This window comes from Bombus huntii, chromosome 8, assembly GCF_024542735.1.
Source record: "Bombus huntii isolate Logan2020A chromosome 8, iyBomHunt1.1, whole genome shotgun sequence".
In the NCBI taxonomy this organism is placed as follows: domain Eukaryota; kingdom Metazoa; phylum Arthropoda; class Insecta; order Hymenoptera; family Apidae; genus Bombus; species Bombus huntii.
This window is the reverse complement of record NC_066245.1, coordinates 14861760-14880385: the sequence shown is the minus strand read 5'-3', so window position 1 is coordinate 14880385 and position 18626 is coordinate 14861760. Positions and strand designations below refer to the sequence as shown.

At 39.3% G+C, this 18626-nt stretch overlaps 1 protein-coding gene across 7 annotated transcripts in view; it reads right to left on the bottom strand.

Moving 5' to 3' along the window:
- Nucleotides 1-5426: 5426 nt before the first annotated feature.
- The window catches only part of LOC126868674 (mucin-2-like), a 45764-nt gene continuing 32564 nt past the window's right edge, over nt 5427-18626 (bottom strand). For 6 of the 7 annotated variants that reach the window (XM_050624403.1, XM_050624405.1, XM_050624408.1 and 3 more), the window contains 11 exons: nt 16517-16675; nt 12866-13942; nt 11386-11559; nt 11194-11274; nt 10817-10996; nt 10033-10653; nt 9874-9942; nt 7967-8765; nt 7622-7833; nt 6770-7084; nt 5427-6485 (listed from right to left, as the gene is read on the bottom strand). In XM_050624403.1, coding sequence (XP_050480360.1) covers nt 6417-6485; nt 6770-7084; nt 7622-7833; nt 7967-8765; nt 9874-9942; nt 10033-10653; nt 10817-10996; nt 11194-11274; nt 11386-11559; nt 12866-13942; nt 16517-16675 — 3756 coding nt within the window. In that variant the 3' untranslated portion in view covers nt 5427-6416. Of the gene's footprint in view, nt 6486-6769; nt 7085-7621; nt 7834-7966; nt 8766-9873; nt 9943-10032; nt 10654-10816; nt 10997-11193; nt 11275-11385; nt 11560-12865; nt 16109-16201; nt 16676-18626 lie in introns of all 7 variants that reach the window. The other variant, XM_050624409.1, reaches the window with a different exon arrangement.

Sequence of the window (18626 nt, the reverse complement as noted above, 5' to 3'; positions counted from 1 at the left end):
TCTTTAATTATCCGGCGATTGGACAGATCGGAGAACCAATTTGCGGTTTGATGTGTGCACCGAATCCTTTTCGTACTGAATCATAGAAAATGTGTAGCAATACACGTGGAGAGCTGAGTCACAGCCTGTCATCTCTGGAATCGTTGGTTAAAAAGAAATAGCCGCGCTGTTCCCGCGCATTCCCACGATAGATCGGTGTCGCAATCGCTACAATGCGCGGCTCGATTGCGCACACATGGAGAATCGAATCGCAATTACACGGCCTCTGCTCGATCGTCTCTCGTATACGCTACACCGATCGCGAACTTTCGTGAAAATCTCCCCACCGATCAATGAAACGATAAATCGTTCTTGTCCGTTGATGGACGATTTTGCTCTTCGCGGCTTGATTAGCAGTCGCTCCGGTTTGTTACTTTATCCCTTGAGATCGTTGTTCAATCGATGATACGGAGGTTTGAGTAACCGTGAAACTTCCAGCCTTGATAGGGTGTCTGTTCGTAACCGGATCATGGTGACGAAAATTAATGTTTGGGAGCTTAATTAGACTGGCGTTGTTTGTAAAAGGATGTGTATGCTTTGTACGAAAATGATTAACTTTGCTGAGATATCGAATGTTCATGAGGGTACTTAACACATTTGCAACCGCTGACGTAAAACTATGTCTTGTTACAAGGTACGGTTGATCGCTGTCGAAGTAAAATTGCGTCACCTTACAAGAGTATAGGAAGGTGGTAGATGTTTATATAAATATATGTTACAAAAAGAGAAAAAAGGAGGAACTTCGAAGAGGAATTCGAAGTAAATTTTAAACCAACCAAAAGGGAGAACCTTTCATCAAATCGATAACATTCCATTATACCATTATTAAGCAACCGATTAATATTTATCCACTATTCGGCCTTTTCTCCCAACGCAAATGAATCATTCGAACCGCGATATTCCTATAAATTATCCCCCTCCCACACCCTGTTACGATCCACCCTTTAACGAAGAGAACAAATACGTTGCAAACTGTGCGGCTATCGGTTCGCGAGGAGCAACGTGTACGACACAGAACGATCGGCGTAGTAAGCACGCGCTGCAGCAACAACAAGCCGCGGCACAATCTGTAAAGAGAAGAGAAGAAATGAGAACCTGACGAAAATAAATCTTTTGGTCGAGACGTCGGAAAATCCCCGTGCAGAGCCGTACCTCTTCATCTTCCGTGGATCTTCCGTACGGTGCGCTCGTCGATCGATCCTATCTCGCCCGTCGTCGATCGTGGAAGTGAGCCAGCCTCGATAATGCCGCGTCTACTTAGCAATTCAACCAATAAATTAAATATCGAAGGAGCCTGCAAGGAACTTAAAACGTTATCGTCGAGTTCTCGAGCAGCATCGTCGACCAGTACACGTACGCAGATCGGTACGCATCTCGCATTCTCAATGACTGCCATTAGCTGTAATTATCCGCGAGAGAAAGAAAAAAGAATTCGCGAAGGCATCGCGAGCACGCGTGGGTGTTCCACTCTTACAATCGTTCGGCGCGTACGCACACGCTTCCTCCTCTTTCATCGTCAACTTCTTCTTGTTCTTCTTATATTCCTCCTCCTCCTTCGGTTTCTTCTTCTTCTGCTGTTGTTACTGCTGTTGCTTCACCTCCACCATATAGGCAAACCGGGCCTGGATACGCTTGCTCTCCGTTAATTTATTTAAATTGCCGAGTACCAAGTGGCATGTGGTACCAAACGATTCGAGCCGGTATTGTCGGTGAGCTCTCTTGTTATTTATCGGCGCGAAATTCCGTTTCAGGGATTTTCGTGGCAAGCCTGCCGGTGAAACCTGCACATAGGTTTACCACGTTCTGCCTTTTATCCTCGAGCATGGTTCGCGCTTCCACCATTAAGCCACGGTGAACGCTATTGCTCATGGGCCATGGTAGTAACGGTGATGGTGAACTATAAACAGTAGTTCGATATCGAAAGTGGTAGACGCATTCTTGTTTCGATCATTAGGAACGTTCCAAAAAGAAAAAGATATGAAAAGTAGTAAATAATGAATTTTTATTTATGTTGATTTATAGTTTCGTTTAAGGCAGAGGCATCGTCGTCGTATGCATAGGATGAAAGGTTTCTTTGTTAACGAACGGATTATTCCGCTGCTCATATATGATATTTCATTATCGTAGTTCGTTCTTCAAGTACTAACGATGTAATACATTATTGTGATAATATTTTCCTGGCTAGTATATTCCTCTGGTAATTATTCTTTATTCAACTTGGAATAGTTTATTAAGCATTTTCAGTAGCAGTTTTATCAAATGATCGCTGATTATATATTTAATAGGCACGTTCAATTAAGATACAATACTCTTTCGTTATCTTGAATTCTTCACATGGTTTCTGTGGAAAACTAATTATACGACTTTTATTATACAATTTTCCTTGCCTTTAAGGAATAATACTGAAATGAAACAATCGATTTTGGTGAAATTTATGTCACTGAATATTGCAGAATGTGCCATAAAACACAGAACGATAGTGCCACAGAGAATCAGATTTTCAAATACGATACTTTGTAAATACTAAACGTCATTGATGTAGTTAAATGTAGTATATATTATTCGATTCGCATCAAACAATCAAGCACTTGCGAGCGAAACTTAACTGTATAACGATAGTAACGTTATACGAATACCACATTTATCTTGGAATGCAACATCGTACGTTATGAACGCCAAATGGTACAAGTAAGAAAGGATGCACCGCGTTTAAAGTCTGTTAATTATTACAGTTAAATCCCTATATCTTTAGAACTAATTACACTTTCGTTCCAGATACACACATAAAAACATTTCGCTTCTTCCGCACAACCACAGTTTATTCTACGTTTTGAATCATCATTATTATTGCAAGTGACTACTATATCAAAGAATTTCTCCATAAAACTGAATGATATCTCTTTGTAATCGTTATAATAGTTTTATGTATTATCACCCGAAAGCGATCGATTTGTAGAAAAAATGAGAATCATCGTCGAAAAGAAAAAGTAAAAAGTTTTTCGATCTAGCCCGTCAATCTAACGATTAAATCGCGAGCGATTTCGATAATTGCTTTCTGAGTATGTATATATATTCGTGACGATGAACAAAGAATGTCTGCATATAGTAAAATTATAACGAATGCAACATGGATCGAACGAAACAGGTTGAACAATAAAAAAAATGTACGCGAAGACCCCTATGATTCATCTTTTGAAGGAAGAAGAACAACGTGCCTCGAATTAATCCATTATTTTATTTGCTTTATTCTATTTACGTTGCCTCATGCTCTGCCTATGCAACAGAGTAAAATGAACCACTTTTATAAATAAAAAGATTGTTCCGTTATTCTATTTACTTTATTTTACATATTTACGGTGTATATGCAACTCCGATTCAGGCGTATATACAACGGCATAAAACGAACTGTTCTCATAAATACTTGGTAATTATATTGTATGACCTGAAAGGATTATTTATTGTTTCTGTCAGTAGGAGAGGAAGGTTCCTGTCACTTTCTACTTCTTCATACTTTACATCCTATCTAGTCAGCTGTCCCTAATGACTGTTAAATACGTCATAGCGTGTGATTAATATTCCAGACCGACCCTCGACGTTGTTCTTGCCGAAGAAAGGGAATACGAAGCGCAAGAAAAAAGAAAGAAAAGCTACAGTCCCTTTCCTTTTCGTCTCTTTTTTTGTCTTTTTTTTTTTACTTTCGCTTTTTTCTTTCCCTTTCTTATAAAAAAAGGGATATCCTGCAAACTACTTTGATCCAATTTTAAGTTAGTTGTATCGTTGTTGACAATAGTTGAAATCATGTGTCATGCTAATCATGCTAGTGAAACAAGTTTATCTTCACAGTCTGATTATTATGGTACGATGACGGACGTTGTATCTGGAATTATCTTGAATAACAATTTCCGTCCTGTTCTACGGTGACACGAATAAAACGGCCATGGTAAGAAAAGATGGCGGCGAATGCGCGTCATAAACTTTTATGGATAAAAGCAATAGCATGTATATATGTATATATATATATATATATATATATCCTTATTAATGCACGATTGGGGGCTTAATCACTGAACAACTATTATATATATATATATAATTATATATATATATAATATAATTATATATATATAATTATATATAATATAATTATATATATATATAATATATATATAATATATAATATATATATATATAATATATATATAATTATATATATATTTATATATAATATATATAAAATAGTTGTTTAGTGATTAAGTTATATATATATAATTATATATATATATATTATATATATATTATTATATATATATTATTATATATATATTATTATATATATATTATATTATATATATATAATATATATATATTATATATATATATTATATATATTATATATATATATAATTATATATATATTTATATATAATATATATAAAATAGTTGTTTAGTGATTAAGTTCCCAATCGTGCATTTATAAGGAACTTGTATTAGTTTAGTATGAAAGATACCTGAACAAACAGTTAAAAATAGTATATTACTACATATTTTACATCTCCGATGTATACGTAGCATGATTGTTAAAATTTATTGACTAGGAAAATCAGAAAGTACGTTCTATTTATATCTGCCATCAGAAATACAAAAGATCTACTAAAAAAGATTATTCTTTAAATCGTTCTTCCCAAATTCCTCGTTTCTCGTTTGTTTTATTACACTGTAAAGGGATAAGTAATACATATCTCTATAATTTCTATCTACTTATAAACTTTTATATAACTTTATACACAAAGCAAAGAACGAAAGCTTATTACCTATAAATTAAACCTTATAAATTATTCAGAACGAAGGTACAATACTGGACTGAAAGAAAGGATACGTTCGTTTCCCGAAACATTTTTATTATTATATTATCCATTTACAAACAAGGCTTCGTGAGTCCTACGATTAACTAATACAGTTAAGCCGGGAAATAAAGGAGACGGATCTCAGGAAAATTGGAATTCCATCGAACTGCTACGACCGATCGACGGAATATCGCGCGATAAAAATTAATATAACAACGTCGTTTGCTACGTGGAATACGCAATGCCGCTAAATGTCCAATAGGAAAATACCCGTCAACGTTTCAACCCTTAACGCGGTAGTTAAGTAACCAAGCTTATTACTAAGCGCTACCATTATCATTGAGCTACCATACGTACGAACGAAAGTCAAACAAGACCCAAGGATCGTGCACCGTGCATACGCTTCTAGCTTTATTATATAAAAAAGAGAAAAGGAACGCGACGCACCAGCGGCGAAAGGTGCTCGCGAACCGTACACACAATGCTCCCTTCACGCTTCTCTGTATACCCTTGTCTTATTCTCTTATATTCTCTTTTTCTTTCTCTCTCTCTCAAACATTTTGTTTCTTTTATATACATACACACACGTGCACACACTCTTTCTCATGCTCGCTCTCATTCAAAGATATACGTTTAAGTTACCACCTTCTTCTTAAGCAGCATCGTCGACAAGGTCGTGGTTAAGTCGACCTTTGTGGGTGGGCCCTGCAAATCGATCCGCGTTTCACACGTAAAACGCCGCGAATCGTCACTGTCTCGCAAATCGTGACGAGGCGCGTCGCCTCCAATTAATTACCTTAATTGCGACGAACGTTACAAATGTTTCAAAGAGGTACGGCTCCGTCGAGAGAGAGATAGAGAGAGAAAGGGCCCTGTCGCGTCGTTCGGCCCTACCCCGAGAAACGTTTGCAAGGCGTGGAACTGATCGATCCCATCGCGACTCACATCGCTCGAGACTTTGTATTGATTTCGTCTTCGATGTCGGACCTCTCTGCTGAGAGATACTTCTGATGCTTAAAACACGGAATAGATATCATTGTTTGTCATTAGAGGCATTCAAATTGTAGCGCAAATTTCCGAGAAACGAAACGATGCAGGATAAGAGAAATTCTGACACGCGATAAAGCAAGAAATTTCGATAACAGTCGTTAAGGAACCTCCGTGTTTTAAGAATTAAGTCACAGTTAAAATGTCATGCTCGCTATTAGCTAGATCGATTAAATTAAAGTATGTAATCAACCTACAACTATTACACGTAATGCAATTACAAATAACAGAGCAGAATTTGACAAATTTCATCCCAACATCAGGTAAACGTTTAATCTACCGATGATATCTTTTAAAGAGACCTGTAAATAAATTGGCAATGAATACATACTTATCGGAGGTACTGCTATCACCGCATCCCTCGAAGCAAAAGTATTTCAAAGTAGATCGGTCTAAATTATCACATTTGCATCATTCTAAATTTTCACATGAGCGAATTAATTTTATTTTATAGATTATATTAAATTTCTTTCCTTTTCGTAAGCTTTACCCTACCACTTCGGACACGATTCTAGTACCATTTCTGACCAGTGACTGCAACTGTTGCGCAGCTCCCTGAAACATAAAGAATCAATAGGAATATCATCGAGCTGTATAGTTGAGGAGTATTATTTAAAAAAAAACTGACGAAAACTGTAATAGATAACAAATTCATCTTTCTAAATTATGTGCGCTAGTCGACAGAATTCAATTACGTTTGGGTAAACGTAATTGGATGTAACGTGACAGGAACGTCGGGCTGGTTGCCATCTGTTTCCTTCATCATCTATCACCAACGAGCGTGAAAAACGCGAACAGCGAGGAAATTAATGAATAACGAAAATAAGAGAACAACTTACGCTTATCGCAGCACCGAGAAATTGACTGAATGCTCTGGTAGCACCAAATAATGCGTTATTTCCAGAATTATCACCGGCTGACTGCGCCGGCGTACCGTAATTGGAGAAAGAACTGAAGAGAGGTGGTGGATACGTAGAGCTTGGTGACCACGTTGTAGTGCGTATCCTTGGTCCTGAGGTTGGTCTCGGTGTCACCGTCTTTTTCGTGGTATCCGTTGGTCGGGTTGCAGCAGTAGATGCCGGCCTTGTCGTAATTGTCGAAGACTCGCTAGCAGGGGACGCGGTCGGAGCAGAGGTGACGCTCTGCCCGAGACTCTGTTACAAGACCAGCAATTATTTTCTTTCATCGCGCCCCGCTCTTTGTTGCCTCGCGCTTCGCCCTTGTCATTCGATTAACTATCGCCGAGCTCGCGTCTAACTGGACCAATTTGTAAGAATTATATCAAATTGTTTGGTGTCGTTAAACTTTCCGTTATTACACTCTATGCATTTTTGCAATTAGAAAAGAATATAATTCCAGGATATCCGGATACCTGTAACCTTTTTATGTAAGAAACAATTTGAATAATATAATTTAATCATAAAAATTGATGTTCAACTATCCTAAAGTTTCCCAGATCAGTTTAATTATTTCAAAAGTTCTTTATCTTCAGGTTACTTAATTGAGTAAGCTTAAGTCGGATAAAAATGGTCGTTCTAAGCAAATTGATATAAAGACTATAGTGATTAATCAAAGTAACGTTATCTGAAATCAATAACTAAATTCTACGAATCGTATATTTGCAACATGTGCTAAGTACATTGCTGTTAAGATTTCAGTACGTTACAAACTATTTAATTGACAACACTTACGGCTAACTGGAGTTGCTCTCTAATATTATTGGCCGGAGTTGGTGGTTCTATACCTTGAGCTTTCAATAATACCGCCAACAAAGCGGCGTTACTGACTTCTACCGTCGGTGATGGAGTTGTTGTTGTTAAAGCTCGACCGCTTAAAATCGCTCTTAAAAAGGATTGATCATCCTGAGTTAATCCTGGCACCTTCTTCGAACCAGTTTTATTATCTGTAACAAACGTAACGCCACATCTGATACCAATCGTTTCCGTGATCGTATTATTACAGAATTTCAATCAATTTTATATATCATATCCTACCGTAATTTACCCTACATCTACAAGTATCGTTTTACGACTTACCCTGTTCAACAGCTCGCAGAAGCTCAACTATGAACTTTGCATCTTCTTCGGGAGAATAGGTCGACGTCACCACACCAGGCAACCTCGGATTTGGATTATTAATCAATGGTTGATCGGTGGTCGAGATTGTAAACGGCGTGATCACTGACTTTTCCTGTACAATTGAATATGGACTGTTTACTTGAATTTTCGAAATGTCCACAGTTTTCAGAGTCGTACTAGAGGAAATTGTTGTCGTTTCTAACTTTCGCGTGGTTTGGATTGGTTTCGGCATGATATTAATCGACTTTTGCGTGGTTTTTGGCACCGGTTTAGCTTTTACGGGCTTCGGAGTTGTCGATGATCCGAATAAACCTCCACCGAGGAGAGCCTGCCACAGAAGACCACCAAAGCCTAATGGCGCCTGAGTGGTGGTTCTAGGTCGAGGAGTGGTTGCTAGTTTAGCTTTAACAGTTACAGGAGCTTTAGTGGTGCTGATCAAAGTCGTTTTAGCCGTGGTCGAAGGAGAAGCCGTGCTTATTTCCACGCTTCTTCTGGTACTAGTGGTTGTAACTGGTTTCCAAGTCACTTGCACGGGTGTCAAACTACTAATTACTGGTCTTTGACTGGTTGGTTGCTGTGTTTCTACTGATTTCCGCGTGGATGTTGAAACTGTAGACGCTGGAGACAAATCGATTATTATTGGCTCAGAAAGAGATGTCGTTGCTGACTTGTAAATCGAATTTGGCGAAGCATTTTCGATACTGATAGCTTTTGGTGATCGAGTCGGTCCCGGATTTTTCAGTGCCAGTTCCAAAATCTGAAAATAAAATATAAAAAGAAAGTTAGGAAATGACAATTCTGTTCTACACTGCGCAGATTTGATAATGCTTCTCTTTAGGACACCGTATATACGTGTATATACATGTATATGAGATATTTAAAACTGGATACCCGTGAAAGTATGGTATGTTTTATTTTATTCATTTATCAGAACGTAAAACACAATCGAATCAAAGCAAATTTCACGTACAAGAAAAGGTTTCGCTTTCCTATACTTCATAAGTCTACAGGAATATTTCCAGGAAAAATATTCTCTTTATTCCCACTACAATGAGGACTAATTTCATTATATGATAACGATGTGCGTACTAATAGCGTTATCGTCCAATGGGCTATTTATTGCTATTATATTAATGCCATCTACGCACGCATTAAGTTCTGTCGACAGACAACGTTAACGAGAGATGACATATTAAACGGCTGTTGCGAGGAATAGAGAAGGCCGCTGGCAAGGACGTTCCAGTCCATTCACCGTGACTGGTCGATCATATGATTGCGATCGTCGCAGATCCGTCATTATGTCTTTCCGAGAAGGGCGTGACTAAAGATAATTTGCGATCTATCGAATTTTTCGTCTTGTACGACTTCCACCGTTGCAATTTTATTTATACGTTGGGCAGAAACACGAGAAAGAAGTTTGTTCTAAAAGTGAGAAAAAAGAGAATCGACGTGATGTAGCTTAGAAGCTGAAGCTCGATCTTATTAGAAACAGAATACAATTCGTTGCACAGTCATATAAAGGAGTGAAAGGATCGTTTAACGTTAGCAACGCGACTTGTTCCTTGGTTTTCCCCTCGAACGATCGTTGCATTTTGTTTTCAAGGAAGATCACAAGTTTACTAAGAATCTTATTTTTTAAATTTCTTCTACTTCATATTTTTAAAGAAACGTGATGTTCTATGTAGTATAACATATGTCGGTCGCAACAATTTATTCATTTATGTGTATAAAATACAGTAGTATCACACTTGATCAAGGTCGAGATATAGTAATATTGTTTCAATTGAAATTTATTTATTAGGATATACCGAATACTTCGTTTTTATATTTTATGCACTACGTAATTTATTGTACACATTACTTACCTTATTTGCCAAGAGTTGCTCCACTTGTGTCAATGTCTTCTGACTGGTACTCCGTGAATTACTCTGTAACTATGTAAAAAAATATATGTATAATATACATAATATTTTATAGAAATTCGCGTAGTTATTAGGAATACGTATAAAAATTTATCTACTTACCAACGAATTCAGGAAGGCCAAATCATCGAATGTAGTACCGAAAGCATTTTGCTGTCGCGTATTCAACAAATTTTTTGATAAATTAAGTGAATTTATTTGAGAAGAAGTTGTTGTTTCAGAAGTAGCTCCTGCCTGTGACGCAATCATCGCCCTTTGAACAATTGTTGGAGGCTCTGAAGTGATGATAGGTGCTGTCATCGTGGTAGTTGTTGGCGTCATTGCAGCCACTGTTGTTGGGGTCATTGTTATACTTGTAGTGGTAGTTGTTGGTGCCATCGTAGTAGTAGTCGTTGTTGGTGCCATCATAGTAGTAGTTGTTGTTGGTGCCATCGTAGTAGTAGTTGTTGTTGGTGCCATCGTAGTAGTAGTTGTTGGTGCTACTGTAGTGGTAGTAGTAGTTGTCGTTGGTGCCATTGTAGTAATGGTGGTAGTAGTAGTAGTAGGTGCAGGAGTCGTGGGTGTAGTTGTAAGTGCAACAGGCGTTGTTGGTGGTGGTGGAGGAGGAATGGATCCTATGTTACCTCTTGGAACTCCAATCGTATTAGAAAATGGAGTAAAAACTTCGACGAATGGATTGATCGGACGAGCTAAGGCTGGGCCATTTGGTTCTGACAAATCGTCCTGAGAACGAGAGCCATATATATAATGTCAACGAAATATATCTATAATAAATAATATGAAATAATTGAAGTATAGAAAAAGTAATGCTTTTTCAAGGAAGTACGTAATTGTAAGTTGATTCTGAAAAACAGTGATTCGAAGGTAAAATTTAATTAATACGAACCAGTCTGTTTGATGTCACTGAAGCTGTTATTATCGGCGAGGAGGTAGTAATACCAAAAATTTGGTCCAAAGGATCCCTCCATGGGAATCCAGGCGGAGCTGTGACTTGACCCCCTGCTTGATTGTTCAGGAGATTCTCAAACGATGGTACAGAAGGTGATGGTCCTTCGTTTGCAGCAGTCTAAAGAAAATAATATACATAGATATGTATATAATTTAGAAATTCAAAATTATTATTTCACGAATAATAGTAAACTTTGGTTTGCAGATTTTAAATATTTTACAAACAAATCAAAACTACCCAAAGAATAATATTTCGATAAAATATGCAAGATGAAGAGAAGAAGCCGTTGAATTCCTCTTATTCCTTTAACTTACAGCTACTGAATTTATATTCACACTGAGAACGCGCGGGTTAGAGGTGGAAGCCCCATCGGTCCAATAATTGACGAACTTGTCCTGAAACATTCGACGTTGCTCTTTTTTTTCGCTGCAGAGATATGTTGCAGCGCTGAAAGAATCAGCCGCAGCATCGTTGTAAATCATGTTCTGTCTCTCTTGCTTTCTTACCTGTCCAATGTACACGGAGCTGCGTTGACCTCCGGCCTCCTTCGTCCTGGTGGCCTCGTCCCTCTCTCGATCCTGGACGATACGACCGCCCTGCGAATCGGTCGGCGGTCGACCGGTACTTACTATCGGCGTCACCGACGCTGTCCTCATTTGCGTATTCAGCAGGGCATTGCTCTAAACAATGCGAAACCATACCCTTCGTTCTTTAAACCTTTCAAAACAAACTTACATCTCAAAAACGATACATGAGAAACTTCTAATAGCGAAACTTCGATCGATCGTTCTGATTTCATAAATAGGAAAAATTGTAATCATAGCAGAACTTCATATTTTTTTTTTTTTTTTTTTTTTTGTCGAAGGTGAAGAAATCCGTATAATAAAAGTGCAGTGGTTCTCCTCTGCTTACCTAGTAACGCGATAATAATAAATAAAAAACGATCGATTAATATTTCGCTATATTGTACGGGCCTCGGTAAGTAATCGGTGGGAATGAACGATGAATGAAAATGAAATATTTTTCAAATCCTGTTCCGAAGAGTTTATCGAATACCATAAAATTATTAATTTCTTTCTTCATTTTTCTCATTTTTTGTTTCCCTACTATACCATATTTCGCATAGAAAGTTTAAATTTCAAATATTACAATTTTCTCAACTGAAGTAATCGACAATGTAAAGTGCACTTCAACTTCACTAAACATAAAGTGCGTTTCAAAGTGCGCGGTGCATAAAAATAACAAACATGCGACATATATAAATAATTATTCACAAATTTACAGTGAAATTATATACAACTCCCCATTATACAAATTAAAAAGTTTTATGTGGGATAAAAAAACATGTTGAAGTAGGCATTGGATAAATTCTTTTTACGACGATACCGAATCGAAAGAACGAATTAAAACAACGTGAAGTAAGAAACGTAAAGAATTGAAAAGAGAGATAATAGATATAATTAATCCACGCGAAATTGGAAAATTAGTACTACCAAAGAATCTACTTTAACAAAACCAAAGCGTTAAACAAGAAGCAAGTGTTCTGTGCCATTGTTATCATAAATATTACGACATTATAAGTAACGAAAAAAACTGTCATAAAAAATTTACATACACACGTGTATATGAATACAATGAATACAAGACATAAAGAACGAAGAAAAGATGTATATAAATGAAACATAAAATAAATCAACAAATCGAATCTCAAATATTTACAAAAAACCCCAAATATCGAAACAATTACGAATATTTACATCCTGATCCATACATCCAAACGTTGTCAGACTTTTCCAAAAACAAATTTCACCCTTTTACACTTTATGCAACAATGACACAATAATTTTTGAAGCAGAGGCAAAAGTAACACGCGAAATGAGAAAGAGACGACTGGTTCACTTGGAGTAAACCGTATATTCGCACGAGTTCGAGCGATGCACGCACGGCTAACGATCGATGATGATGAACAGGTGGAATAAGAGATACCATTTCGTTGGTGCTCGGGACACTAGCAGGGGTACCAAGTGGTCCCGTATTATCGGGTCCACCTCCATTGGGGCCGACGATCGCGTTACCAGTAAGGCCAAGATCAACGATGCTGGGACTTTGGACGTTTCTCATTGGTTCAGCGACAGGTCTATCGTTACTATTGTACACCGGGCCTCGATATTGATTGTAAGTGCCTTGGTTAGCCTGGTTATAATACGGTCTGGGTGGTGGCCTGTTAGTGGTAGTGGAAGTGCTAAGTGAGAACACAACCTCGACCGGGTTCCTAGGTGGATCCGGTATTATCGTTCCATTCGGGTATTTTCGAACCAGCCTGCCGTCCGGGAAGATACCGAATATCACGTACGGGCTGTCCACGTTTCTAGCATCGATCAGGTTGTCCTCTGGCCGCTTTCTCACGATCGTTTTGTTCGGGTAGATTCCATACACTAGGTAGTCTCGTAGAGGAGCTCTGGTAGTCGAGCTTAGGCTGAAACGTGGGGCAGGTGTCAATCTGCTGCCGCCGAAGCGACCTAAATAAGGCGTCGTGGAACTCTGAGAAGCTGGCCTAGGTGGAAGGCTAGTAGCTGTCGGCACGGTCGTTCCAGGGGTAGCTTGCATGGACACGGTTGTTGCTTCCGTAGAAGCAGAAGTTGTATTCGTGGAGTCGTTCGTAGTACCTCCTGACATTGTGGTCGTATTTTCCGACGAAGCAGTTGTCGTCGATGTTCCAACTTCGGTAGACACGAGATTCTCTTCTATATTGACCGTAGTAGTTTCCGTCACAGGGGTGACGGTGACGACGTCCATTCTCGTCGTTTGAGGTGTCGATGTCCCCCCGTCAGGAACGCGTCCTGTACTCGTCGACGTCGCTGTCTCAGTCGTGATCGTCGTCGTCGTCGTTTCGACCGAAGATGAAGTGGTTGTAATGAGGGGAACGTCGGGATACGATGAAGTGGGAAATTCTGAGGACGTTGATGAGACGATCGAAGTATCTGGGATCGTAGGAGTTGTGATCTCGGTCGTTTGGCCGATTCCCGAACCTGCCGTCGCTTGGGCGGTTGCTGATGTCGTATCCTGGAAACGGGCAACAATAGTTGGAGATTTGTTCTCAAGATTTGGAGTCGTTTGGGGGACGTTTTCGCTGGGTGCATTAGTAGTGGTTTCCATGACGGGAATTGTAGTCGATGTTAGCGAGAATTGGTTAGTAGTGACTCCCATATCGTCAATAGAGTTAAAATCCTGCTGCGAAGTGGTTGTCATCGATGACGAGGTGGGTTCGGGGGTTTCGTTATCAGCGCTTTCGGTGATCAAAGATGCCAACTGAGTCGTGGACTCTGTTGTTTGGTTAGTTTCCACTTCTACCTCATTTACACGTTCAACCAATTCTACGGCAGATGCCAATGTGGTTTGTTCGAAGGATATTGATGGTGTCATAGTGATCGTATTTACAGAGGAAGAGGTAGTTTCGGGAGCTACGGTAGTTATTTCAGGTTGAGTAGTAGTGCCAATGTCTGTCATAAGCCGTGATGTTACGGTTGTGAGACTGGTTAATGGTACGGTGACTCCTGTAGGTTCAGTGACACTTTCTGTAACCCGTTCGGAAACTATTTGAGGGTTGGTTGCCGTGGTCAAATTAGACGAAAACAAATCGAACGTGTCAGTGGTTAGCTCGAAATTCATGGCGAATGTGGTTGTCGTTTCTGAACTTTGTGTGCTGGTGGTTGTCTGTGTCTGAGTCGTGGTATTGAGGCCAATGTCAGCATCGAACGATCCGCTAAGCGACAGAGTGACTCGTGGCTCAGTTTCTGTCTTAAACAAGGGGGTCGTCGATTCTATGATCTCGGCAAGGGGTCCTAACGCTACTGGTGTGGTTTCGGTCTGTACGCTCTCTACTTCGTCATCGGGCATGTTACTTCGAGGGGTTGTTGTCAGTGTATCTGTCAGATTTTCAGAAGATACGGTTGTAGTAAAGTCTACCTCATTCTGTGAGGGATCAACCGGAATAGTAGAAGACTCTACATTTTCTGACATGGTATTTAAGGAAAAAGACGATGTCTCTGCAACTTGGGTAGTGCTAAGTTCGTCGTTGGACAAGCTCGGTCGGTATATCTCGTTTCCCATTAAGTTATCTAATCTAGATGTGACGTTTGAATTTTGCCCGGCTATTTCTTCCTGATTATCGTTTATCTCATCCGAAAAGAGTGTTTTGGCAATGGACATTAACTCTGTTAGTAAAGTGTCGTCGGTGGAAGTGATCGTCGACACAGTAGTTACATCAACACTTAACGGGGAAGTCGAAGAATCATTTGAATCGCCTACAGTGGTCGAATCTGTGTTCGATACTGTCTGAAAGTCTTGTGTGATTGTTGTAGATGTTATTGTTGCTGGTGTTGTGGTTGTTATTGCATTTATTTCATCCTGCGTGTTGACTTCCTGAGTAAATACCATTGTGGGTGACGAAGCAGCAATTGAACCTGCGCTTTGGGTAATTACTTCTTCGATCGTTCTTAAACTCGATTGCTCCGTTCTAACCGACGACGGGGTAGTTGTTCCCGATTCTCCTTGATTGATCGTCGTTTCATCCCTCAATTGCGACAGGGACTCCAAACTACGATTACTACTCGAATCTCGTATCACGTTCGATGTTTCCGTCGTGGGAGATAACATCGTCGTCGAATCTTGACTCGGTACCGTGGTCGTAGACATAGTTGCTTGCAATCGAAACAGGATATCTTGCGCGAGATCTATCAGCCTGGTTCGAATAGTGGACGTGGGTATCGCCGTAGTTGTCTCTATATCGATCATATTACTCGAATCTGCTTCGGTCGTTAGAGCATCGGTCGAGCTAATATCGGCTGTCTGAGTAGCAGTGGTATCAGACAGCGGTATGGTATTAGTCTCGGGATTTTCAAACGTTGTCGCTGTGTTGGTGACAGTTGTCGAAAAGGTAGTCGTCTCTATCGTATTCTGCAAAAGATCTATTCTTGACGTAATATCGATATTGCCAGTCGTGCTCTGCGTTGTCGTACTAACAGTGGTGGAACTCGTATCACCTTCGAACTCGGTACTACTACCTTCGGATGTAGAACTAATAGTCGTAAAAACATCCGTGGTAGAACTCACGGGTTCCTGATTGGTCGAACTGTTATCTGCCGACATGGAAGTCTGAACATCTTCCGCACCTTCGACGTTCATCGTCGTTGCATCTGTAGACCGCAGAAACGATTCTGTGCTAGTTGACTCAGTGACAGACATGGAATCGACGTTGGTGGAAGTTTGTTCCGTAGTGAAGGATGAATCTCTACCGATGGAAACTCGTTCGGTATTGGAAACCGATTCTGTACTGGTGAAAAGTTGTTCGGTACTGGAGGGCGATTCTGTGTTGGTGGAGGCTTGCTCGGTACTAGAGGACGATTCTGTGCTTGTGAAAACTGGTTCGGTCGTTGAAGGGGTTTCAGGGGCTCCTGTGGTAACCGCGGGGATGGAGTTGTCCGGATCCTCGGGTAATCTCGGGGTCTGTGTGCTGTCCTGAATAGTGTTCGCGGTGGTGTCTGATGTCTGTGGGCTGATAGTTGCTACAGTGGGGCTTGTGGTGTCATTGTTAGCGTTATCGCCGATATCGTTAACGGCGGTGGCGTTAAAGTCTACCTGGGAAACACTACCAGCTTGTTGTTTTTGTAGCTGTGCAATCGCGTTTCCCTGTAACTGTTCGTTCCTGATGCTGGCCGACTCCAATGCCTGATAAAGGGTCAAGAATCTCGGCTCGCCAGGACTTGAGACATCGATTGGTGGGGCCGAACCGGAGTTCTAGAAACAGAAATTACGTGCGTGCATGGGGTGCTATACATTAAATTCGGTGCCGAATCGGAATTGGTGACTTCCTTTTATGTACAGTTTCTACGTTGCGTCAATCGGTGTATTTACAATGGAACAAGGGATCTAAAGTACGCGTTGTTCGTTCAATACGATCGACAGTTGAAAGGTAAATCGATGTAAAACGAGGGATTATGGAAGTACACCGATCATTTCGCAGATTAATTGATCTCATAATTGAGTGAGCATACACCATCTCTTGGTAGAAATACGAACTAGCCAAGGAAGAGGAGAAACCGAGGTTGCTTTAATGCATCAAGAAAACACAGCTGTTAGCAAAGGAACGGTGAGCTAGAAACTCGTTTTCCGAGCGAAGGATCGTTTATACGGGCAATAGAGACTGGTTGCCCGCTCACTTTGATTTTTTCCTTTTTATCATAGCTGTTAATCCTCTCTCACAGAGGTCTCCAGTGATATGTCTTTAACAACAGTATCTTCGAACAACATTGAAACGTGATTTCATTTAACGGAGATTTTAAATATTTTTAGAAATTGCTAAGACCTGATAAAGAACGGGTTAAGGATAACAACGATCAAACCGATTCAAAAATAACATATATCATACGATATTTGTAGATTTCCACATGTCAATTGACAAATGTATTAAACAATATGAAACTAATTTGAAACCTGAATTCGGACAACTTGTTACAGAAAACCGAGATCGAGGCTGCATGAAGGAGAAGTGAATTCGTGACCTTAAGTCGCGTATCCTTATTTTCGTTCATAATGATTTTGATCCACCCACATGTCCTAAATACCATCCATGTTGAGATACTTTTAATACAAACACATGACGCAGCGTTCATTTACTTTCACTCGTTAACGCTTCGAACGCTGTGAAACGCGGATCACGAAAATTTGCCTATGTAATCGGAATGCGCTCGTATTAGAAAGTCAAGTCCCGTTACGTCGAATTTCAACAAAATGTTGCTTCGTTGGGAGTATAGTCACGTTGCGTCTATTCAATTTTCATAAGTTCGTGGATATCATCGTGAGAGTATTCATCGAAGTCAGAATCGAGCAAACCGACTTACATCGTAGTCAGTACAGTGATACTCTTTCATTATGATTTTCTGGATTTATAGTTTAGAGATCAATAGAAGAGTGTACTTTTGAACTGGCTATTGCTTCTCAATTATGGCATTTCTCTATCTACCTTTAATAATTCTGATAGTAATTTTGATATGATTCGAAAGAATAATTTATGGACGCGATTAAATAAGAACGAACAACCGCATGTCGCGTGCGATCCAAAAACCAAAATATTTATTATCAAAGATATATATATATATGTGTGTGTGTGTGTGTGTGTGTGTGTGTGTGTATAATCTTGTATAACACAATATATGCATTATGGTGTAAGTAAAACAACGTAAGTACCTGTACATATTAGTAAATGCAAACCCATGATAACAATTAGCATGAATCACAAAACTAAAAATAAACGTTAATCACATAAATGGTTATGTATTTTTTATTCGTTTTCTTGTGTTACTTATAATCTTTTTTTATAATTTAACCATAGAAAAGGTTGCGTCTTCTAAACGAGAATTGTTCACACTATTGAAACTTATCGTGCGATACTCGTATCTATGTCGACGATATAAAATTGTACTAGCTGTATGGAATGGATAAAAAGAGATAAAAAGAAACGACTTTTAACATTATTGATAATATTTTAAAGAAAGCTCGGCAAGTATGATAATCCTTTGCGAACGATGAATCGTTATAATATTAATGAAAAGAAAAGATGATTAATAATTATTAGTAACGCGTCTGACTAAGTACAATCCGAATGATTAAATCAACGCAGTTTATTCGTATCGATGTCATTAGAATCGAGACTTCCAGACGGAGTTGTGATGACACCAATGTGATCGGT